At 41.9% G+C, this 23,836-nt stretch overlaps 2 protein-coding genes across 4 annotated transcripts; one reads left to right on the forward strand and one right to left on the reverse strand.

Moving 5' to 3' along the window:
* On the reverse strand, nt 1-10,322 carry ARL6IP5 (ADP ribosylation factor like GTPase 6 interacting protein 5). The gene is made up of 3 exons (XM_027722945.2): nt 9,857-10,322; nt 2,039-2,256; nt 1-1,727 (listed from the first exon to the last, which is right to left on the reverse strand). Exons 1-3 carry the CDS (start codon nt 10,030-10,032, stop codon nt 1,555-1,557), a joined length of 567 nt encoding a protein of 188 aa, XP_027578746.1. The 5' UTR covers nt 10,033-10,322; the 3' UTR covers nt 1-1,554.
* Nucleotides 10,323-11,882: 1,560 nt separating this feature from the next.
* On the forward strand, nt 11,883-23,563 carry UBA3 (ubiquitin like modifier activating enzyme 3). 3 transcript variants are annotated; one of them, XM_027722940.2, is made up of 18 exons: nt 11,883-11,930; nt 12,048-12,089; nt 14,821-14,941; nt 15,846-15,926; nt 16,691-16,773; nt 17,335-17,415; nt 18,050-18,093; nt 18,382-18,446; nt 19,255-19,410; nt 19,532-19,634; nt 20,119-20,232; nt 20,710-20,763; nt 21,200-21,236; nt 21,316-21,397; nt 21,896-21,996; nt 22,117-22,180; nt 22,286-22,340; nt 22,789-23,563. In XM_027722940.2, the coding sequence occupies exons 1-18, from the start codon at nt 11,911-11,913 to the stop codon at nt 22,875-22,877; spliced, it is 1,392 nt and encodes a 463-aa protein (XP_027578741.1). In that variant the 5' UTR covers nt 11,883-11,910; the 3' UTR covers nt 22,878-23,563. The 3 variants fall into 3 exon arrangements, with proteins under 3 accessions (XP_027578741.1, XP_027578744.1, XP_027578742.1); XM_027722943.2 differs by having other exon boundaries at nt 11,888-11,941; XM_027722941.2 differs by lacking the exon at nt 12,048-12,089 and having other exon boundaries at nt 11,896-11,930; nt 22,789-23,184.
* The last annotated feature ends 273 nt before the right edge of the window (nt 23,564-23,836 follow it).

Here is a 23,836-nt window from a genome sequence, read left to right on the forward strand (position 1 = left end):
TTCAGTTTCAAATCCTTAGAATTTATTTTTCGTCGTAACTGTGCAGTTCTTAAAATTCTACAGTAATGATGAAGTCATAGGCTACTATGTTCTTTAAGTGTGGAAACAGCTTTCAAAAAACAAAGACCATGCGCTACAAGTGAGGAACAGGCCATTGACTCTTCTGCTGGAATATACAGACATTTTTGATAAATACTGATCACTTTAACACTTAAATGGAATGACATGTTCAGATTTCTACGCAGTTCACTATGAAAACAGCATGGCAAGTTACATAAAAGCTTCAACTTCAAGGATCCTTCCTTTTTTATTAAATTAATTACTTGGTTAGAAAAGAGAAATGCAAGATTATTTGAAATGGAGTGTCACCTGGACAACTTCCCCCCACATTGTTGGCAAGCTCCTGTTATCAAGATGATTCCATCAGAGCTGGCAGTTAAAATCTATATATGTAAAAGAATCCCCCACACTGTTCTCAGCTTCAAGAGTTCTAACAGGCAAATATCTTCATGAATTTGGAATGGGTTTTCAAAAACTGTATCTTGACATTTATTGCTTTTACTTGTAAACCTGAAACCCAGTTTATTCCTTTGATGAGTACCAGAAGTTACAGAGTCAAAGGATGCATGTTTGACTTATATCTTTGCATTCTGGTTAAGAGGAAAGAAAAAGATGACCCACGCTCGAAAACACACATACACCTCCATCTACAAACAGCCTATACAGACTAAAGCAGAACAAGGTAAGTCCTTAAGTAGCAGTATTTAAAAACATCAATGGGGTAGAAACCCAGCTTATCCAACCTATCTGCACATTTCTTCTTCTCCTGTGCTTGGCCACAGTTTAGCTGGCACACAGGGAACTTGGACTCTCCTGCAGAAAGGAGCAGTTTCTACAGATCAGGATTTTGGAAAGAGCAAAGGTACATTTTACTGGAGCTGGCAGGCACAGTGCCACATGTACCCTTCATGCTTACATCTATTTAGACTCTTTCACGGCTGCTGAAGGAGGAGTGTGAGGTGAGGACAGAACCCAGACTCGTTACAAGTACTGCACAGTTTTACCCCTTGCCAGTTAAGCTGGGAGGGATTTGGAGGATGCAAGAGATACCTAATTTTGATACATTCCAGCTCACCTTGATCATCACCAGGCTGAAGGTGCTACCCGGCATAACCTGGCTAAACTGCAATCTTTTAGAACTGAGATGAAGGGGATGTTACTTTAATAGACAAATTTGTTACAAGACAGTTTGAGAGACTGCATTCCATAAGTTTCCATCTCTTCCTCCTCTACCCCCAGAAGAAGAGACAAGCAAACATGACTAAGTTAGTATGTATTTGTGTAAACACCAGAACATTTTGCTATACAATAGAAAAAAGTTGCTGCTCTTATGTTCTTAGAGGAGCCCTGAAGACCTTGGAATACCTGTATCCTGCAACTATTAACCTGTACCACATGCATTTCCTGTTTTGTACACAAACTGAAAGCAAGCTTGAACAATAGTAAATAGCAACTACACTCCTGCAACAGGTGAAAATGCCATGTTGCAGCTGCTTACTCCTTCACTTTAGATATGTAGTCAGCGATTTTGTTGATGCTATCCTCCTGCTGTTCTAGAGCATCCAGGATGATGCCCATTGGGGTCTTCTTCAAGCCTATTCCCTCCATCTTGTTCTGCAGCTTGTTCTGTATGTTCCGGAGCCTCAGAGAAGCATGGACAAACATCACTGCAGGACACAAACACACTCATGAATTGTTAATACTCAGGGAATGCATAGTTCTTGCAGCACTCATCTTAAGACACATTCCAGCACCATGACATCAGTGGAAGATGATGACGTATCAATGACTGTTTAAGTAACCACAGGTATCCATTTAATAATGATATTAAAGATGGCTTGTGCTGTTTTATGTCCACTCCCCCACAATTCTGCTTTGGGATCATTTAAACAGAGATAGCGAAGGCAACAGCCAATTTAGAATCTGCAGACTTAAGTCAGACCCCTCTAGGCCTGCAGAGAAGAGAAAAATTACTTACAGAGGAGAGGAAGTGTGATCCCAAACATGAACACCATGACATCTCCCAGGTAGGAGATCAAGAAGTAGCTAGACAGCATGATGGCCACCACAAACGTGGTTGGATACTGCTTCTTCAGCTTGCGGAGAATATCCTTGTTGTGCGACATCCACACAAACCCCAGGAACACCAGCACCACCACGGTACCACCAATGACCATGTTCAGGGGACTCAGAAATCTGCAGAGAAGAAGGAACAAGAACAAAAAAAGTGTTCCATTTCAGAGCCTTCATGACTTGTGTCCACAAAGGAACAGCTCGCTTGGTAGTAATGTTACCAGGGAGGTAAGTCATTGAGAAGGCAGTTGCTGCTGTTAAGACCTTTACCAAGGTCTTTAGCAGAACCTAAATAAAGCAACAAGTGCAACTTGAACAAGCAACTCTTAGCACTGAATTTAGATAATCTTTGTCTTTATGTTCTCTTCTTGAACTTAGCTGAGGATAATGAGTTTCTGCAGCACCTCATAACAGAGGCACTTCCCACCAGGACCCTTCCTACCTCTGCAATCAACTCATTTGATATCACACCCAGAGTTAACATATCCAGAGAGCAGATGGAGTCAACATTGGCCCAAGGGACTGATCTTTTCCCTCCACACAGCAAAACCAGGATCAGGCTAGGCCTTCAGATGAACTAGCTTTTCATAGTATCTTGTCTAGGTTTGCAAAATGGGAAAGGTAGGAGAACACTAAAGGAAGTTACTCTTTCTCATTTCTGAATAAACCTTCTTACTGGTTTACAACCAAACAAAAGAATTGTATGAACTTTCAGAAGGAGCTTGCCACCATCAGTGCAAGAGATGGAAGCCCAGTCCCAAGCAAGCATGCCTGAGAGTCAGAAGGAACTGGAGTATGGGATAAAGGTTTTATAGGAAGAGGAGCCAGGCCTGGGAAGAGAGTCACTGCTGAGGTTTGTGTTCTATTATTGCTATCAGAGTTTCCAAGCAAAGCAAGCCACCAAGTGGATCAGCTTTGGACTATAAACAGCAAGTCCCTTTTTTGGACCAGTGCAAGAAAATCACCTGCTCAAACCACTTTCCCAACTATTTAGAGCTTGTTCAGAGTCAAGCTTTCAGCAATCGCTTAGCTGAGCTTGTTTCTGTACTCACACAAAGTCAAGGCTCTATGATATTTCACTTATAGAGTAAAAAGTTATGTGATTTCATGTGCATTCTGATTTACTGGCCTGCACATGCACTGCTCTGGTTACACAGCAGCTGAGGGCTCTGAGCTATTACAACTATGGCAGCAGGACAACACCGCCCTGACAAAGCCAGACATACTCAAGATTTCCCCTCGTAGACTTTGCAGCACATCTTGCTGTTCCAAAGCTAACAGGCACAGTGATTCACCACTCCTCCCCACTGCTGAGGAGGAAGTTTGGTTTGTGGTCTGTGCTTCATATCCGGCACAGGCACAAGAAATGGGCTGGTATGTCAACACTCCACCTGCAGTGCCAGGGAACAGTTCCCCAGAGAAGGAAGAATCCCCAAGAATTATTTCAGAGCAAGGACTGGCTCTTGATTCTTTAAGTCAGTTGTGCCAACAGGAGACAGGACAAGTGGACAGAAAAAGATTAAAATTCAGACTAGTTCCCCACCTGCTTCTGCTCCTCACGCTGAAAAGCCAACAGGGCTTTTTGGAAGTGGTGATAGGGCAGACTTGGTTGTTGCATCTGAGTCACTCCCTGTAGCCAGCCAGTTTATATTTAGCTTTGAATTGTCAATCTAAAGTTTCCAGGCTGGAAAAAGTGAACAGCATTGCTCTGGAAGGAAATCGGTTTCATCTGTGCTCCTTTGCAGCAGGAGAAGGAGGGTGACTCATGACTGGACCACACTGGTGCCTGGCTTATATACATACTACTGGACATATGAGATTCCTAAAGCAGAAGTCATCTCCACATCACAGCTATCTTGGAGCAGAAATGGCCAAACTTACTCAGACAACTCGCAGTAAATAATTTTTTGTTGCCAAAAAAATCCCCAGACAAGATAATCCTAGAAGCAACAAAGAGCTAGGCAGAGCTCCACTCTACATTTTCCACATGCCTGCTAAATGCTCTCAAAGCCTTATCTTCCCTGCTCTTCCCTCTACTCTTATTACAACTTCAGAAACTTGTGGTGAAGAGCTATCCCTCCATATTTATAAGGAAGAGACCAAATAATTCTCTGGTCTACACTTTTTTCTGGTATTACACAGATTCTGTATAACTGACTGGCTGTAAGGGATATAAAGAGGAGTGGGGGGGAGGCACAATGCATTCAGAAGATCCCACTTTCCTAAGGAAAGTGATTTGAATTACATGTTTTCTGAAGTGGGCTGCATTCCAACGCATACAAGGGAACAGTGAACTGAAGTATCAAGTGAAGGCATTCAGAGCCACATGAACACAGATGGGGATTGCAGTTGCCACTAAAAACTGGTATTCAAGTTATCAGCCATGTGTCCACAGACTTCACTGCTGCTGATTGCAGTACTGGATAGGGTGTCATATGCCAAGCTCCCCTTTATTGCTTGACTCGCCCACAGCGTAATTTACAGCACTAAGATTACCCTAGAAATTCATATATAGAAAATTCTTCTCCAGCAATGGCATTTTTCAAGAAGGCAGACCTCCATTATCGTTTCACTCAGATCTGTTGGCAGGCTGCTCTCAATAACACAATAGCTAAAGACTAGAAAGGAAAAAACATGGACACGTTATTTTAGAACACCAGGGCATGGGGAAAAAGCAAGCTGTGTAACAGCCCTAGGAGTCACCTTACAGCTGAACCACCAACATTGGTATTGGCCTTATTTATCCAGAGGTCAGAACGCAATATGACAAATTTGTGCTCAGGCAAGGAGGCTGGAAGACTTTCAATGCTGCAGAGACAAGGTAAGTGACCAGCCATTAAGTATGTTACAAGATACTTTCTAAATATAATTCCCTTTAGCAGGGATTTATGAGACCTCTCAAATACCTAAAAATGTAATGCACATAACTATCAGCATGGCAGGGGTGTGGTGGCTTGAGTTTATACTGCTCAGATGACTCAGGGGAGGAAAAACTCTTTTAGGGTTGGACATGAAAACCACCAACTTCTATGACCTTGAAAGAAGCTAGAATGGCAGGACTAATGGCATTTGGATGTGCTAATGGCCTAGAGTATCTTGTGTGGATGATCTCCTCACTTGTTCTCTGTGGTGGACAAGGTACAGCCCTGGTAGGATGCTGTGACCTCGAGTACAGCCAGGACAAACTGATAAGGAAAAGCCATCACTCGGATTCAGTTTCAACAGTGTCACAGTGGGACTTGCCATTGCCCCCCTGCTGCCCTGCAAAGACCAGGCTTCCTTGAGCACCTACCTCAATGCAAAGTAAAGAGACAGGGAAAATAAATAAAATACACATCCTGCCTGGCTGCAGAGACACAGGTATTGTCCTGTGCCAAGCTGGGCCGCAGGACACTTTGTATTCTGGAAGGAGCCTCACGGGAGATGAAATGCTGGAGGTGCAGTTGTGTGGGAGGAAGTACTGGCAGCTACCCCAGGCCAGCAGAAACAGATGAAGATGAAATACTTTCTTATTTTAAACTAGATTCATATTTCTAGGCTCTGCATCACAGGTTAGAACTCTCACACAGGTTCAGGAAAGCCCAAAAAAGTTCTGCTTTCAGTGAGTTACCACATCACCTCTCCTTGTCAGGCTGTTTCATACCTGCACACTTGTACAGCCTTACAGCAGGAGACAGGGAGGACACAGAGCTGTAGTGTAGGGAAAAAGAGCTTGGCAAGACACATCCTTTGTGGAAGACAAGAAGCCTCCAGCAGCACAAGCCCAGAAATAGGACAGGCCACATAAAAAGCAAAAGCTCCATCCTCAAATCAGCTCCAATTTAGATGACTGTATTGAGGTGATTATTCAGCAGTTGCTGTCACATCTGTTTCTTTTGCCTGTGACCAGGGAAGTCTGAACAAAGGCACTGAGTAGGAGACTGGCGGTCATCGTGAACCACATTTTTTTACTTACAGCAGCTCAGTTAGGCTGTTGCACCAAATAAGCATGAAAATTCCCTTTTAGAAGGCCTTTTGCTCTACCATGGCCTAAGCAGTGGGAAGGTCAGAGCACTAAAATGCTTCCTCCCTCATTTGTATTAAATTAAATAACTTGAAAGATGAAGTTCTGCCTCCTCTCTCCCCATACTTTGAGCTCCACTGAGGTTATACAGCTGTAATGAGATGTAGCACATAAAACTATAAATAGCATGTTATTTCAGGTGACAGCCCTCAGCATCCATGGATTTAGCAATGCCTCTGTACCTACTGTTGTTTACTTGCATTGTTTTGAGAACAGGAGACTGAATCCTTCTTGCAGAACTGCCAGACCTTTAGGAAGCTATATACTAATATAATTATGCAACATATGTTTTGAAATGATGTGTTTTGCTCGCTCATTCTTAATCTTTCATCAGAGAAACTAAGGATTTTGCTGCTCTGGAGTTTTTGTTTCAGCAGAGGGAATCACTACAGGTACCTCAGGCAGGGGAAGGAAAAAAAAGAAGAAAAAGACAGGCAGTCATTGATTGCTGGGTTTGTGCAGATGGACAGTAGATGTTTTTAAAAAGTGGCAAAGAAAAGAGACATCAAACCTCAGGCTGCGAGGAGAACATTATTGCAAAAGAGAATGAGCACTCTGATGTTCACATAGATACAGCACTCTGAAATCCAGTATGCTTTTTAAAACTGTCAGATTTAGAAGCTAATTTTTAGCAAGTACATGGCAACAAAAGCCTAGATGAAATTATATTAATTTAAGCAGTTAAGTTTGAACTACATGACAGAGAGGCCTTGTTGGAGTAGGTGGAAGAAGAGACAAATTCCACTTATTAACCAAATTGACTGTTTGAGGGGAGTTACAAGCTGTTGTGGGAGGCACTGAAGGCACCAATTTTAATAAAAATCCCAATAGGACTCACAGTGACAGGGCCCTGGCTCAGGGTAAGAATGGGGAGTCCAGTTCCTCTATAACTGGGTGAAAGGGCACAATTTTGTAAAGATCTTGATTTTGTAAAGATCTTTTTTTTTATCAGTGATCTACTGCAACTGAGTTGTAGAGGGGGGGAAAAGAAAAGCACCCAAGTCCAGAGCCATTCTTAAAGGAATTTGCAGGGAGGGAGCATGGAAGAGACAAGGCTGCTACCACCAGCCTGTATTTGTGGAGTGGCACTAATTTAGCAGTTTTAGCTTTTTGTTCACTGATTTATTATTTTCTACCCAGTCCTGCAGGCTGAAAGTAAAATCTACATTACTGCAAAGCCCAGAACTTCATTTACATGTAACAGTAGTTTTGGGAGAAGACACATGGAAGGAGAAAGGCAGGGACATGATGCAGTAGAGATCATTGCAATTCCACTACGTTCATGGTAAGGTTCTTCCACACCTTGAAGAGAGGGTAAAAGGCTGGAGAGGTCACCTTTGCTGTAGGAGAGGCAGTAAACTAAAGCTGTGGCAATGAGCACTGTACTTCCAGTATCAAGAAAGCCCTAGGCTACAATTTCTGAGTCAGCCCAACACAACCACACTTGCCAAGTATTGCAATAGCTGAAAATCTTATCTTCACATTACAAGTCTGTCTATACAGTTAGATGGTTTAAGAACAGGTAGAGTTGGTTATGGGCTAAGTTTAGTTTTGATCACGGGAAGACCACTACATTAGTGGTTTCAATAATCCTGCCCTTAGGCCTGTATACAGCCCTGGAGTTCCTAAAAAGCCATGATTCATCATTTATCACTCGGAGGTTCCTGCCCAGTACAGAGTTAAGTGCAACATCTATTTAAATTTATCAGGAGAACTTTCTTTACCTTTCTCCCAAAGCTACAGTCTGGCCAAATGAAAAATATTTTTATTCAAAGAAATGGACACTTTTTCTCTATTGAGGTATTATCCCATTTCCTTTAGAGTTCTTCTACCATTTGATTTTACTTCAGTGTTAGAAGGATCAGGTTCATCATACACAAAGGCTCTAAGACATGCTATAAAAAATATTTGAGATCAAGATTCCATTCCAGGCATTGTTCATCTGTAAGTTTTCAACTTAGAGGGTTATCACTCAATATTAAGGTATTGGAATTGCAGTTCTCATATTAGTTTGCATCTCCTGTGGCTCTCTTCCTCTTCCACCTCCCACCTCAGCACATTAGTGGGAAACAAGTGGGAGATGAATCTCCCTTGATCTGAAATCAGAGTTCAAAAGCAGGAATTTAGGAGAGTGAGTAAAAGCTTCTGCCATCCTTGTTTTCTGACCAGGAATATTGAAATTGTTTACATTTTTTCCCAACCTTCTTGGGCAGAGGAGTTTATCCCTCTGCCTTCCAGGGACACTGTGATTCACCTGTGATTCATTGGGAGGTGGCTACAGCATCATGCTGCTAAACAGGCATAAATGAACACAGAAGTTTAGAGCAAGGTGGTATAAGAAAGGCAAGGTCATGGAAGTGTCATTTTACCAGACTTGTAGTCTGTAAAGCTCACTGCAGCATATCCCCAACAAATTAAAAAGCAGAAAGCCTATGCCACTATGCCAAACCCTTAACCATCATATGCAACCAGAAGAAAAAGCAGGATTCTGAGCCTATCCTTCCACAGAGCACAGGCCAAAGCTCCCTGTGAGCCATAGAATCTTCACCAACTTGAGATGCTGGGTCAATAGCTTCAGAAGCCCTAACAGGATGCAGAATGCTTACACCAAAAAAAATGGATTTAGAGGAATAATTTTAAGACTCTGCAACATAAAAGATAAGATGTACTTCAGCCAAAACCACTCTGGCCTAGTGGCTGGGCAATCCTCCAATTTAAGCATTTGCACAGTCTTTGCTGAGAAGAGTGGACTATTCCAGTTTCCATATTAAAAGCTTAATCATCAGCTTCTGCTGCATGTCTTCCTTAAGAGCTTTCGGACCAAAGATGCCGAAGCAATACCTCAAGAATCACATAGGCTTTGATTCAGAAGATGATTATAAGGTTATTCCCTAATTCTCTTCAGGAAAGTTGGGCCTCAGACAATATCATACCAGCAGATGCTCCTGTCTTGAAGAAGGCAGAATTTATCTATCTATTTTTTTTTTAAATTCACAGCAGAGCATGTCTGAGCTTGCACAGCCCCACTGGACAGGTTCAGGAGGAAGCACAAGTCGCTGCACAGGATGCAGCTCCGTTTTCTGCGAGCAGCGACATCCTGCACATTGCACATAAAAATCATCGGTACCTTCTGCCAGGCTGGGTGCCCGCTGCCTCTCCCTCGGGCAAAGGGCTTGAGGAGCAGCCCGTGAAACAGGGAGGTAACAGTAACATCAGTGAGACCGCACCAATAAACTGTCATAAACCCGACTCCTCTCAAGCCCCTCCTGCATTTTTAAGAGATACCAGAGCCTTAAGGGAAGGCAGGAGGGGAAAGGGGGGAAATAGGGAGGGTAAAGGGGAGAAAAAGGGGGAGGGAATGAGAGGGAAAGCGGAAGTGGGGGGAAAGGGGAGGGGGGGAGAAAGGGGAGTGGAGGAAGGGGGAAAGGCGGGGGTGGGGAAGGAGAATGGGGGTTAGGAGAATGGTGGGAAAAGAGAATAGGGGAGAAAAGAAAGGGGGGGGGAGCAGCTCCCCCGGCCCCGCAGCCCGACATCCCGCCTAGGGCCGGGCCGGGCCCCTTCCCGTGGCACCGGGCCGGGTGTCAGCGCTCCCGGCCCGGGGACCAGGGCCCCCCATCCCGCCGCCCCCGGCCCGGCCGCGCTGCGAGGCCGCGCACTGACCCCACGATGGAGATGAGCGCGGCGGCCACCATCAGGTAGTTGGTCTGGTAGTAGAGCAGGTTGCTGACCACGCGGTTGTTCCATTTCGAGATGTCCTTGAGGTCGGGCAGGGCGAAGCGGTCCGAGCCGGGGAAGAAATCGTCCCAGGCCCGCAGCGGGGCCACCTGCACCTCCATGGCCGCCGCCACCGCCGCGCAGGCTCGGGAGAGGCGGGCACCGCCCCGGGGCGGCTCCGGCACCGCCGCACCCGCACCGACAGACGGACACCGGCACCGACGGACACACCGACACCGAAACGCGCACTAGCACCGGCCCCGGCCCCGCTCCTCGCTGCTGAGACCGCGAGCGAACGAGCGGCAGCAGCAGCACAAGCGACGGTCTGTGTCACCGCCCGCCACACGCCCAGGGATGGCAGCTGACACGGGCTGCTGTCAATAACCGCTGCGAATTCATTGTTCCCTCAGCAAATGGTGATGCACGCTTAATATTCACGTGCCGAACCCGCTCCCCATCATCTGTGAGACAGGGGGAGTGTCAGCCCCAGCCACGGGGGCTCTGGGGGGTGTCCCATTGCAGATTGGCTCTGCTAGTGGGGGTGCTGTCTTCAAGGTGAATTTTCTGTCCTCAGGCTGAGTTTTCTCGCCTTTTTTAAACGTAATTGATGTCAGATAACTTCAACAATACAAGTTGTTAAATGAAGAAAAGAACGTTGTGTTTTCAAGCATTGCGTAAGATTAGATCACCCAAATAAATATGCATTAGGTGGGCGGGGAATATGTATTAGACAGGCGGGTTTATGTAAATTTTACTTATAAAACATGTAACCCCCTTGGGATGCTTGATTTGTGGAAACCTACACCTTGCGCCCTGCGCAAAATAACGTCTCCTTCCTAAACTAGACTCTGTGTCTGTGTTTAGAGAGCTCCTAAAATCGGCAACAGGATGATTGTGCCTTTGGAGGGAAAGGTTGGTGGCAGCAGCTGTGGTGGTTCAATCCCAGCAGTCCGTGTTGGAGCACTTGTGGTTTCAGGCTTTCACACTTCACCCACCATGTGTGTACCACACAACACACCGGGTTTGCTGCAGGCATCAAAGTCCTTCTCAAAATGCAGAATGGTAAGCCAGGAGGCTGGCAGCTGCTTCTAAAGTTTGGGAGTCCAAGGCTTGAGAGCAACCCTCGTGAGTCCTGCTCATCTGCTTCCCGTCCTGTGCTCAGTTCTGGTTTATATTTGATCCCAGGAGAGCCATGGGCACAGCCTGTCCAGCCTCTGTCCAGGGAGTGCTGACAAGGCAAAAGCCATTGTGGTGGGCAGTGACCAGCTCCAGGCTGCTCCCACACCCACGTTTGGTCCCTAGTCATCCTATAGGCTCTAACGTGCCCTGAGAATGCCCTCCTGGGTAACTCTGAGTTCAGAGGAGGCCACCAAGATGAGCAGAGGGATGGAGCATCTCTGCTGTGAGGAAAGGCTGAGAGAACTGGGACTGTTGAGCCTGGAAAAGAGAAGGCTTACGGGTGACCCAGTTGCTGCCTTCCAGTACCTGATGGGAACCTACAAGAAAGGGACTTTTTACAAGAACATGGAGTGACAGAATAAGATGGATTGGCTTCAAACTGAGAGAGGGCAGGTTTAGATTAGATATTAGGAAAAAACTCTTTATTGTGAGGGTGGTGAGGCCCTGGCACATGTTGCCCACAGAAGCTGCGGCTGCCCCATCCCGGGAAGCGTTCAAGGCCAGGTTGGACAGGGCTTGGAGCAACCTGGTCTAGTGGAAGGTGTCCCTGCCCATGGCAGGTTGGAACAGGATGATCTCTGAGGTCCCTTCCAACCCGAACCATTCCATGGCTCTGTGATCATCAGGGAGGTGGGCCCAGGGAGACCCCTCAGCTCGCCAGGGAAGGCGAGAGCCTCTGTCTCATGCATCAGGGGTTCCGCAAGGCTCCCCCCCCGCCTCACCAGGGCGCTTATCGCGATTATCGGCCCCCCCCGCGCGGGAAACAACCCCTCGGGCCCGGCCCCGCCCCGCGCGGGGCACTGTGGGAAGCAGAGGGAGCTATGGCGGATCGTGAGGAATCGTAAGTGCCCTGTATGTGTGTGCTCGGCCGCCTCCGCCCCGCGCCCGGGGAACCCCCTCCCTCCTCCCCGGTCTCTGTAGCGCGATACTGACCCTTCTTTTATTCTCTCTCTTTTAGGGAGAAGAAAAGAAGGAGGCTAGAGGAGCTGCTGGCGGATGGGTTAGTGCGGGGCTGCGGGCCAGCGGGGGCAGGGGCAGCGCTTGGCGGGGCGGGGGCAGGGCAGGGCAAGGCAGGGAGAGCCGCAGCCCCGCGGGGGATGAGGGACGGGGGAGGCGCGGGCAGGGAGGAGGGAGCCCCAGGAAGGATGTCAGAGGCGGGGCAGGGCTCGGACGGCAGGGGCTGAGGGAGAGGAGCCTGGCCGAGGGGCTCGCCCGGGAGTTGCGGGCTCGCAGCTTGGCATGGTGTGCTCAGGAGCTTGGGGACGACACGGGGGGAGCTGCCTTGCCGGCCAGGGAGCGGGGAGGGCCTCCAGGCTAGAAGCAGGTGGCTAAATTTTTTGGCTGAAAAATTTAAAAAAATTCAGGCCGCGGAACAGTTGGCCTCTGCTTGTTAAAAGCTCTAAATTCTATGCACCTGCCTTAAAAACTAATGCTGGGAAATCTTCAGCATCATCTGCTTCCGTCCCTTAGCTGCTCCCTTCCATCTGCCTGTGCCTCTCTTCCCAGGGATCACAAAGCCGGCCTGCCCGAGCACCGGGCTCGCAGGCAGTGCATGTGTGTGTCGGGATGAGGGTCACGAAAATCTCTGGGCATGTTGGATGGGAGGGGTGCATGCCAAGTCCCTCAAAAGCATGGAGCTTCGGAGAAAGTGGCAGGGAAAAGTCTGAGCTTAAAGCAATATAAGGACTGTGGTGCTCTGAGATCTTAAACGAAATTTAAAATGAAAGCAACTCGGTGAAATAATTAAGAATTTTGTTAAACTCTCGTGATACTTGGTAATGCTGTAACAGCACAGAAAATAAACACTTTTAAAAAAGTCTCTGAAATATAAAATCTCAGGTTGAATTATTGATGTTTTTCAGATCTCCACAATGTCCAACCCTGCAAAAACCAAACTGTAGTACAATTGCAAAAGTGAAACTAGATCTTACTATTTTGCCTTACTTATAAAGGGATAGAGATGTTTAAACACACAAGGAATGGTGCTGCTTAATGGCTGTTTATAGGGGCTATATAAAAGGATGAGAAAAAGTTGTTCTCAGTACCACCAAACACAGCTTCTACACTCATTTACAGAAAAGCTAAAAATTATAATATCCACAAAAACAGTTTTTGTGATGCCTACTGACCTTTTTTATTTGCTTAAGTCAGTGCTTAGTGCATGTCCTGAAACCTGGTGTACAACAGGTGAGGGGTTCTGTAGGGGGAGTGTTGTGTTTTTTACACCATTTCCCATTGTGAGAAATATGTGTATTTTCACATTATTGTGAAAACTGGAGAAGGTACAAAAGTGCAGAACAGGTCAAAGTCCCCTTATGAATTCAAATAATTTTTATAGCTTTTATTTAACCGCTCATAGAGGAACTAACTTATCTCGACAGTTAATCAGGAAGGAGTTCAGTCTGCAGTCAAAATATCATAGAATCCTAGCATAGTTTGGGTTGGAAGGGACCTTAAAGATCATCTCATTCCAGCCTCTGGCCAGGGACAGCTGCCCAAAACAGGTGAATTATGATTTATTTATTCCTGCAGTTTAGACTTTTTCCCTGTTACTGAAAATCTTTTGTAAAATCAGTTGTCTGTAACTTGAAGTTACTGTGGACATGCTGTGTTGTCCATGTTCTGAATGCTGTGAAGATAAAGGAATTCACTCTAGATGTTTTCACTACATTTTCGAGTCACCAGGAAGTTGTAATAAATTCTAAATGTTACCCAACAGTTGTTAGCCAAGTGCTTTTCATAGGGCTTCACAGAAGGAAGCAAATAACACTCCTTATCAATGGTGGCACAACCTTTTATACTCAGGATTGGGAAAGCTCTTCTATAATAAGTTTAGTTTTGTATCAGTGTAGAACACAATCATATGTATTGAGTGGAGCTTCTGTTTAAAAAGGGGAGTAGCTGATGGTCTTGCACTAGAAAATTACTTGAGAGCTGATTTTAAACTATTCCAATAAGTCTCTGCAGTTTAAATTTATACTCATGTACTACTAAAAGTGACCTGCAAAAGCAGAAAAAGGGTACTGGGGTATTTTGTGTAAAAATCTGCCTTGAAAATTCAAAGGAAGATAACTACAAACTTTCCTTTTTGCAAGTGAGACTTACTGCTGACAGGCTCAGGGATGACAGAAAAATGGGCGTGTTCTAAATTACATAGTACCATCTGAGGGTGAAGAGCATTCAAGATTTATGTCTTTTTTAACACTTGTTCAAATTAACTACTCTGAAGATTCAGAGGACAATGTTGGGGCACGTTACTGTTATTTATTCAGTGCCTCACAATTGGTGTTACATACTGGTAATTCTAAATTTATGAACTTAAAAAATCAGTCAAAAAAAGGATACAAGACTTTACAGATGAAAAAAAACCACCCTCAAAATCTAAAGGGACAAGCTCTTTTTCTATGTCTTCTTTAAATATGAGGGGAATAAAAGGAATTAGGCTAGACCCCTTTTTCACTTCAGGTCAACTTTTACTAGTAGCAGTTAAATCAATGGGTTTATTGCAATGCTTGAGGTTTTTCCCCCCTCTATGCGTATTTATATTGTTGTTTTCTAGTTGCACAAATAAAACCCACTCGTGCAAATGCTCACACGCGTAACACACACGCAGAACATGCAGATGCATTTGTATGAATGGTCAATAATTTAGGTGTTTTTTAATATAGAAGAGTTGGAGGTGTGGCTTTTTCCTTATGATTTTGCAGCTGAATTTACTGTGTTCTGTGCAGAATGGCTGTTGATGGTGGGTGTGGGGACACTGGAGACTGGGGAGGTCGCTGGAACCATGTAAAGAAGTTCCTCGAGCGATCTGGACCATTCAGACATCCCGATTTCGAGCCAGGCACTCAAGTGAGAAACACTTACTTTCAATAACAAAATCTATAGTGTGTGTTGCAAAGTAATGTAAACAGGTTCATTAACTGACCCACCAGCAATGTGTGAGTACTAAAACTGCATGAAGAACTTGTATTTTAATCGATTGAACATTGTGGTCCCAGAAGAACATACTGTGCTCTTTTTTTAAGCTTGCTGTTATCATATATAAATATATAACAACATATGAATTATGCTCTGTCTTTGAGTTTTACATGAAAAATAGCAGCATTTATCTTCCATTTTTAAATAATTTGATACAGTGAGAAATTCATTGTACTTGAAGAAATTACTGTTAATATGGGTACTTGGAGAACTGAGAAAGATGTTTAGTAAGCAAAAGCAAAATTTAGGCTGTCTTAATTATTTCTTCTGCTTTTTCTTTTTTGTACATTTTGTTTTAGAGCTTGCAGTTGAAAGTATTTTACTATTATCTTTTTAATGTACTGTTCCATTATTTACTAGTTGGAGGCTGGGGTGTAGTGGAACAGTTCAAAGAAAGCAGTTATATAGTTAAAGATTTCAGTTCTTTTTGGCCAGCAATGTTACCTGTCTGTTTAGATTTATTTAGTAATGTGTATATATATGTATATCAGTGAAATATTTGAAGGAGGAAAACATTACCTCCTTAAGCCAAATAATAATAAAAGTGGAGCTTGGTTTTTTTCATGGTCAAAATTAATATAAAGATAATACTGATACCAATAAAGGTCTTGCTTTACTCTAAATTGGGATATAGGAACTGCTGATTAAAGTCCTGGAAACACAAAGTTGCTTTATCTGTAACTCACTAGTCACTGAAAATTTATGGTGACGTGTTTATAAGGGTTATGAAACAAAGGACAAATTGTATTAATCTTTTGTTTTATGTTTTCTGCAGGCCCTTGATTTTTTGTTAAGCACATGTAAAGTACTAGTCATTGGAGCAGGAGGATTAGGATGTGAACTCCTGAAAAATCTGGTAATTACACAGCTTTCACCCTTTGCTTCTTAGAATCTTCTCTTTTTAACTAGAGAATTTATATAATATTTTATTATATATAGCTACTAGATTTCCGAGTTCTAATTATGTGTAAAATAGATGATGATACAGACAATAAACTTGAAGAATGTTGTTAATAAGCTTGAAAGGTGGTAGTCTAATATGTTGCATGTTATTTATTCAGCTGTCTCAAAGTTTGTCCTAAGGGACAACATGCTGCTGTTTATGGAGTGTAGCCAAAAGTTCATGTGCAGCCTTAGAGAGAGTCTGATGTTGGTGATTCTCCATAATTACCTGATCCACATAAACAAAGTGAACTAAGAACAAATCATGCTCATAATGGTACAAGAAAGGACTGTTTGGAATACAGTGGTGAAAATCACAGACTCATAGAATCATTTAGGTTGGAAAAGATCACTGAGTCCAACCACAACCTTAACACAGGATTTCCCTGCTGTACAGAATACCAGGAGGTGTTCTGTAGTTTTCTTGGCTTCCCTGTGTTAGGATTAGGTAGGATAAAGCAATACTGCCTTCAGTAGAACATTGTCTTTGACTGTTGAAGTGTTAGTAATTCCATCTGTAAGTACCAGCACTAACAGCCCAACAAAGAATGACCAGGTACCTGTCTGCACACGGAATGAGGAGCAAATACCTTTGGTCCTCTAAAACTTGCTTTTTTTGGCACGTGGAATGAAATCCGGGGCTCTGTAAGCTTTTTATTTCCTCTTCTCTTTTCACAGGCACTGTCTGGCTTCAGACAGATCCATGTTATTGACATGGATACTATAGATGTCTCTAACCTTAACCGGCAGTTTCTGTTTCGGTAAGTGGTGTTTTCACAGTTCAGCTTCTGGATTTTTAAATGTACCTAAACAAAACACGTGACTGTGATCATTATTTTGGTTGGACAAGATGTCGTTAAAGATTACTGAACCTTCATATCACAGTAGTACTCAGAATAAACTAAATGTTGCTAAACTTCTTTGGGGATCTGTGGTGTCATAGTTTGAGTGTGAAGAAAATTCTTGTTCCTTGCCATTGCAGTAGAGCTAATGGAAAAAGTCACACTAAAAAATAATGTACACAGACTGAAATCTCAGATTTTCTTATGGCAATTTCTTCTAAGCACAATGAAAAATTGTTGGATTTTTTTTTGGTACTGAAAACTGTAGTTACATGCACATATTCAGGTAACTCTGAATATCTCGTATCTGATGCTTTACAGGGATCGTAGAATGCTTTGGGTTGGATGCTTTAATATTATCACGTCAGTAAATTGTCCTAAAGTAACAGTTAGTCACTTAATTTGGTATTGCAATGCATAGAGACTGGAGAGATTGAATCTGCTAAAATAATGCATTTGGAATTGCTTGGGTTTTCCCAGACCGAAGGATGTGGGGCGACCAAAAGCTGAAGTTGCAGCAGAATTCCTGAACAGCCGCATTCCCAACTGTGCCGTTGTACCGTATCCTTTTGTAGAGAAGTAGTGGCCCTGAAGGCTTCAAAATCCTAGAAAACTCTGTAGGTGGTAAGAGTATCTAAAGTATTTTGCTGCCATCCTCTCTTTTTCGTACAATAGAGAACGGATTCATTCAGCTGGGGATTGAGAATTCTTTCTCGGCGACATTAGCATCCAGGGAATATGCATGGGAAAGGCTCAGCTTTAAGAAACTGTTTTGTGTTTTTCCACTGAGTGTTTTTATTCAAATGCAATATTGTAATTTTCACTGAGATACTGGAACTACAGGTTTTCTCACCAGAGTGTTTTGAGTACTAACTGGTAGGAGACATTAGTTTATAAACTTAGAGCAGCACTTGCTGATAGGGGACTTTGTGAGAGCCCATGTTTTGAGCTTCCTAAATATTTTGCCAACTGAACTTTCTCCTGTTTGTGACTATTACATTGTGTCTCTTACTTGTTTTGTCAGATATTACAGCTGCAGCTGTGGGAATTTTGAATCTCAAATCCCATAGTTTTTTTTTAAAAAGTCTTGTATAAAACTATAGCAATAAATCAGATAATATTTTGGCCTTAGGTTAGCAAATAGGAAACAGTAAACTTAACTATAAATATATTCCTTTACTGGGCTTACATTCAGGTATTTTAAAAAGATCCAGGACATGGATGAAAGCTTCTATCGACGTAAGTGGAATTTGTGTGCCTGCCAAACACCCACCAGTGCTTTAGGGGAACCTTGCAGTTGTTGCTGCTCACTGCTTTTCCTGGGAGTTAGATTGCTAATTATTTTAGTCTTCTACAATATACTGGAAATAAAAGTAGCAAATAAAATTTAAATACATCTGTGATACAGGTAATCTAGGGGAGACAGTTAAACCACAGTCACTGTCTGTGGACTGTTATGGACAGAATATTTGCCTGTTTTCAGAAATGTGCGTTAGTATAGATTTAAATGTTTTTTTTTCCCTCTAGAGTTCCATATTATTGTTTGTGGGCTGGACTCTATAATTGCAAGAAGATGGATAAATGGCATGCTGGTAAACTCTTCAATCTCTTTAAGGCCTGATTATTGCTTGGGTATAGATAACTAAAATTAAACATGTTGTTGTAGAACATGTCATTAAAATGAATGAGGGCTGTTGAAGCTCACAGTTTTCTGTATCTATTTCTGTTTTCTTTCTGTGAACAGGGTGAAATGCACGCTCTCTTACCTGCCCTTTTCTTGAGGAGTGTTAGCCAACATTTGTGCAGTGCCCTACAGGGGTAATTTCAGAGTTAGATTGCATTGTTTGTGGCCTTGTGCAGCCAGCTTTTGAAAGTCATATGAAGGAGAGTTCTTCTCTGGATGCTCCCATTGTGAACTTTGTCTTCATTACCCAAACAGTGCTTTTTGTAAATGCCATCTTTTGGAGCTGCAGTGTTACAGAGTTCAGACCAGTTCAGAAAGCTGGTCATTGAACTAGGTAGTTTTATCATTGTGAATTTGTTTACAAAACAAGGATCTGGAGTATGTACCTGTATTTATAAAAACCAAAACAGCAAACCAAGCATCAAAACCCCAAATCCTTCAAACCAACCAACCATTTGTTCTGATATGCTGTAAGGAAATAACAGCATTTATCAGGGGAGGAGATGGAGGGTGGAGGTGGTAGATAAAAGTCTTATGCACTGACAAATAAGTAGTGTTTTATATACTGTGCACCCTTAAAATAAACTGTGTGTTAGGCCTTCAATCTTACGGTGTAGCCTTAAGAATAAAATTTTTAGAATATGTTTTCTTCCTGCAACTTGTTTAAAAAATCCAACCAAACAAAAACCAACACCCCCCCTACCTTTATTCATTAGATGTCCTTTTTAAATTATGAAGATAAGGCACTGGATCAAAGTTCCATCATACCTTTAATAGATGGAGGGACGGAAGGTTTCAAAGGAAACGCTCGTGTGATCATTCCTGGTATGACAGCATGTGTTGAGTGCACACTTGAGCTTTATCCCCCACAGGTAATTCAACCAGTGATATTTCCATTTTTTATATATTCTTCTGATTTGCTGGATTCTTTTCCTAATACTATATATAGTGTATTACCTGGTTTCTTATGGTTTTCTTCCCCTGCCCAACCAGGTCAATTTTCCCATGTGCACTATTGCATCCATGCCCAGATTGCCAGAGCATTGTATTGAGTATGTCAGGATATTACAGTGGCCAAAGGAGCAACCTTTTGGAGGTAATTAGTGTATTACACTGGTGCTAAATTGCCATTTCTCCTTTTAACTAACTTGAGTTGGGAATATACAGCTACTTCTAATAAAACAATCCTACCTCTCAACCTCATGTGACTCATTGTCATATTGAATCTAAGCCTCCTCTGAGCTGGAGATGGATTTTCACTCCTTGAACTTGCTGTCCAGTTCCATATTTGCTCATGTGTTTCTCACACTGCACAATTTCTTACCTGACTTAAAATGTAACCTGTAGCAGCTCTATAAATCTGTGCAGTTAAGATAGTTTGTGTATAGGACGTGTTAAAACCAAAGATGTTTGTAAAAATGTACTTTGGTTATTTAAAGTGTCAAGTTTTAAAAGCTTCATGGAGTATTTGTTTTAACTCCAGTGAAAACAAAGGGACTCTTTTTAGACTATAAGAATGCTGTATTTCTGAAGAACTTTTGTAATTGCAACTTACCTGTAAATTGTTAACTTTACTGTAGAAGGTGTTGCATTGGATGGAGATGACCCTGAACATATACAGTGGATTTACCAGAAGTCTTTAGAAAGAGCATCACAATTTAATATTAAAGGTGTTACCTACAGACTCACCCAAGGTAAGGGGATGGCATTTCACCAGGTTTGTGACATTTGCACTTAGGCTGGATTGGCATTCTTTGTATTTGTTACGACTAAGCTGGCAGCTCTGCTGAGAAAGAAATAGTTCTTTTCTGCCTTAAAACAGAAATAAGCAGCTCATTTCCTGTGCCAGCACAAATATTTTTATGATGAATCAGATGTTGAGGCATTTATGATAAATCAGGGGAACTTATCTGGGACAAAACTGAACATTCTTTTTGCCATTTTATTTTTAACCTGGAGCAGCTCCACAGTTTACATTACACTATGACCACTTCTGCTGGGTCAAAGAGTAGCAACAAAAGAATGTGATTTTAGCAATGGCAACATTTATGCCAGTTTAGGCTGGTTAAGACTGGCATCTGTTCCTCACTGCTGTCCATGCCTCTGTTCACAGGCAAGTGCAGAATGCTGACAGTCATTTAATAACAGAGCTGTATGTTTTGTTTTTACAGGGGTGGTTAAACGAATTATTCCAGCAGTAGCTTCTACAAATGCAGTAATTGCAGGTATGGTGGAAGAGCTCATTTCACTTCTGCTTGACTGACTTGAGAGTTTTGTAGAACACAAATTTGTAATTGAGAACTTGGTAAGGATAATAGTAATTTTTAAATGGTCTGATTTATTCTTACAGTCTCATTTCTTTTTTCCATCGAGAAACTGGATGTGACTGTATAAACATTAAGCTCGTGTTTGACTGTGGGAGTGAGCAAAGCATTTGAGACTGGGAAAAAAAATGGGGAAACACAGTACATAGTCTCAACATAGTGTCAGATTAGTGCCAAATCTAATGCATAGAACTACCAGCTGCCTTCAGATACTTCTTTTTCTTGTTGCATATTGTTGAAGTTCGTTTTTTTTTGTCACTTCTTTGGTACAGCTGTGTGCACTAATGTCTGATAGAGCTAGAAAGTGAAGACATTGATTCGTTTTTTCTCATTTCAGCTGTTTGCGCCACTGAAGTTTTCAAAATAGCCACAAGGTATTTAATTTCTTATTAATAACAGACGTGATTTCCAGCGTAATGCCATGTATCAACACTAACCTGTTTGCCATTGCAGTGCATACGTTCCTCTTAACAACTACTTGGTGTTTAATGATGTGGATGGATTATATACATACACCTTTGAAGCTGAAAGGAAGGTTAGTGCCATTAAAGGCTTGAAGGGTTGTTTCCATGATTTTTATTTATGCAGTTTGTGTGTGTTTCTGAACTCCAATATCGAATCTCTTGGCCCCTAGCACTGAATAATAATATTTCTGACGTTTAAATAGTGGAATCTACAATGTTACCAGTCTGTTACTTCTACAGAGTAGAAATACAAAATGATATGCAAATTTAAGATGACTCATAGGCAAATCTTCTCAAAAAGAGGTTCTGACAACGATTGATTTCAAGGTTTGTAGTGTTAGATTTTTTGTCAGTTGAAATTTGTCATTCATAAATACTTGGCTGCTGTTGGGAGTCAGTCAAACAGTGACAAACTTCATGAGGAATTGGGTTTTGTCATTAGTATTTGCAACAGTATTAATATTTCTAGAGCTAAAACTTTAAAAAAACCCACAACACAAACACTTTTGAGACCTTATTGGCAGCATTTCTAAAATGGTATCTATCATAACGTGTATTCTTTGTTATAGGAGAACTGTCCAGCCTGCAGCCAACTTCCCCAAAAGATAGAGATTTCCCCATCAGCTAAATTGCAGGAGATCTTGGATTACTTGACAAATAATGCTTCATTGTAAGTGTGCAACTATGCCAACTTTTTTGGTAGTTTAGTGTTTCAAAAAGATAATTTGTAAATGTATTTTTACCTTATTGTCTGTTTTGTTCTTTTTTTTTTAAAATGTTTTATGTATAGGCAAATGAAATCTCCTGCAATCACAGCAACTATGTTTGGGGGAAATAAAACACTTTATTTACAGGTAATCTGAACATAAATAATTATCTTTAATAATCTTAATGTATTTAAAGTTATTTTTCAGAACTTGAAAGGAAATCTTTGGCTTTTTTTTGTTTTTAATTTGCAGACAGTAGCTTCAATTGAAGAACGAACAAGGCCAAATCTTTCCAAGACACTAAAAGGTATCATGGAGTTGTCACATGTAGATTTTCAGGTTACAGAAAGTCAGTTCCATCCCTCTGTATGGATGTTTAGTTTTATTTTGCACTGTGCAGTAAAATGTGGTTCATTGTCCTTTTACATGCAATACACCTTTCTCAGGTATATGAATTGTTTAAAGGTGAAGTGCAGGCAGGTGCAGAGCAGATTGCAATGAAGCAAGCAGATAAGTGCTGTAAATTAAACATACTTCAGTAGAGTTTTATATATATTTCTTGACAAGGTTTCTTAGTTTCCTGATTAAATTAGATTAATATTTATTTAGCCAGTGAGCTGTTTGCAGCTTTATTTCATCGTATTTATGGTATGTGGAAATAGCATTCATAACTTTTTGGGGTTTTTAAAATTAACAAAAAAGCAGCAAACCTCATGGGTTTAGTTAAATTAATTCAACTTTTCTTTCTGTTTCAGAACTGGGGCTTGTGGATGGCCAAGAACTTGCAGTTGCTGACGTTACAACACCACAGACTATGTTGTTCAAGCTTCACTTTACCACTTAATTTATTCATAAGTAAAGTGCAAATACAGCAAGAGAAATCTGTGCCCACCTTGTAAAACAAATATACTCTGTGGGTGTTAAAGCAGCCTGAAATGTTCCTGTAAGTGCTAGCGTGGTTGAAGGTTAGGAAATCCAAACAAATCACCATATTTCAGAATTGTACGTAGAAGCCAATATTTGGTGGATTATATTTGTATAAATGCTTATTCATGTACAGATCTCTGATGTATAGAAATACATTTTTTCCCCTTTTTTTTTGGTCAAAATGTTCATGTTAATGTACTTTCAGACACATGGAACTTAAGGTGGCTAAAAGTCTCGTTTTTAACACATCTGCACACGTATATGCAAAGAAAGGACCTTTTAAAAGGAACCACAGTGATCTGATTTTTAGTTGTAGCACTCCTTTGGACTTGCTGAGTCACCTTAAACCAGAAGAGGCAGTAAATTAAAATGAACATTTTCCTCTTATTAGATATTGATTTGATCAATTTTATGAAAGGCTTTAAGTATGGGAGAGATGACTTTGTTTACAAGAAAACACAAAAGGACAAAATGATCAGCTGTACATGAAAATAGTCTCCTCACTGTCCCCAGACAGCCGCCATGCACAGCATTGCAAGATTATGTTCAAATATCATTGGTGCTGTTAAGATATTTATTAATAAAAATCATAAAGACACCTGAGTTTGTGACTAATCTGTGGACATTCAAGAGTGTTTATAGCCTCAGTTAAAAATTCTAGGGCATCACTTGGCTGCTTTGGTCAGAGACATCTCTCTAAGCAGCTCGGGGTACCTCAGTCTGAATTCTGATTTTATGTGTTAACAGTGTTTAAATTTTACATCTGTTAAAATATGAACTGTGGGTCAGCTTTCCAGCTTAGTAGTGATGGGACAAGGAGTAATGGGTACAAATTGAAACAGGGGAAATTCAGGCTAGATATTAGGAAGGAATTTT

Source organism: Pipra filicauda, unplaced genomic scaffold (assembly GCF_003945595.2).
Source record: "Pipra filicauda isolate LSUMZ 115617 unplaced genomic scaffold, ASM394559v2 scaffold63_size3267554_pilon, whole genome shotgun sequence".
In the NCBI taxonomy this organism is placed as follows: Eukaryota; Metazoa; Chordata; class Aves; order Passeriformes; family Pipridae; genus Pipra; species Pipra filicauda.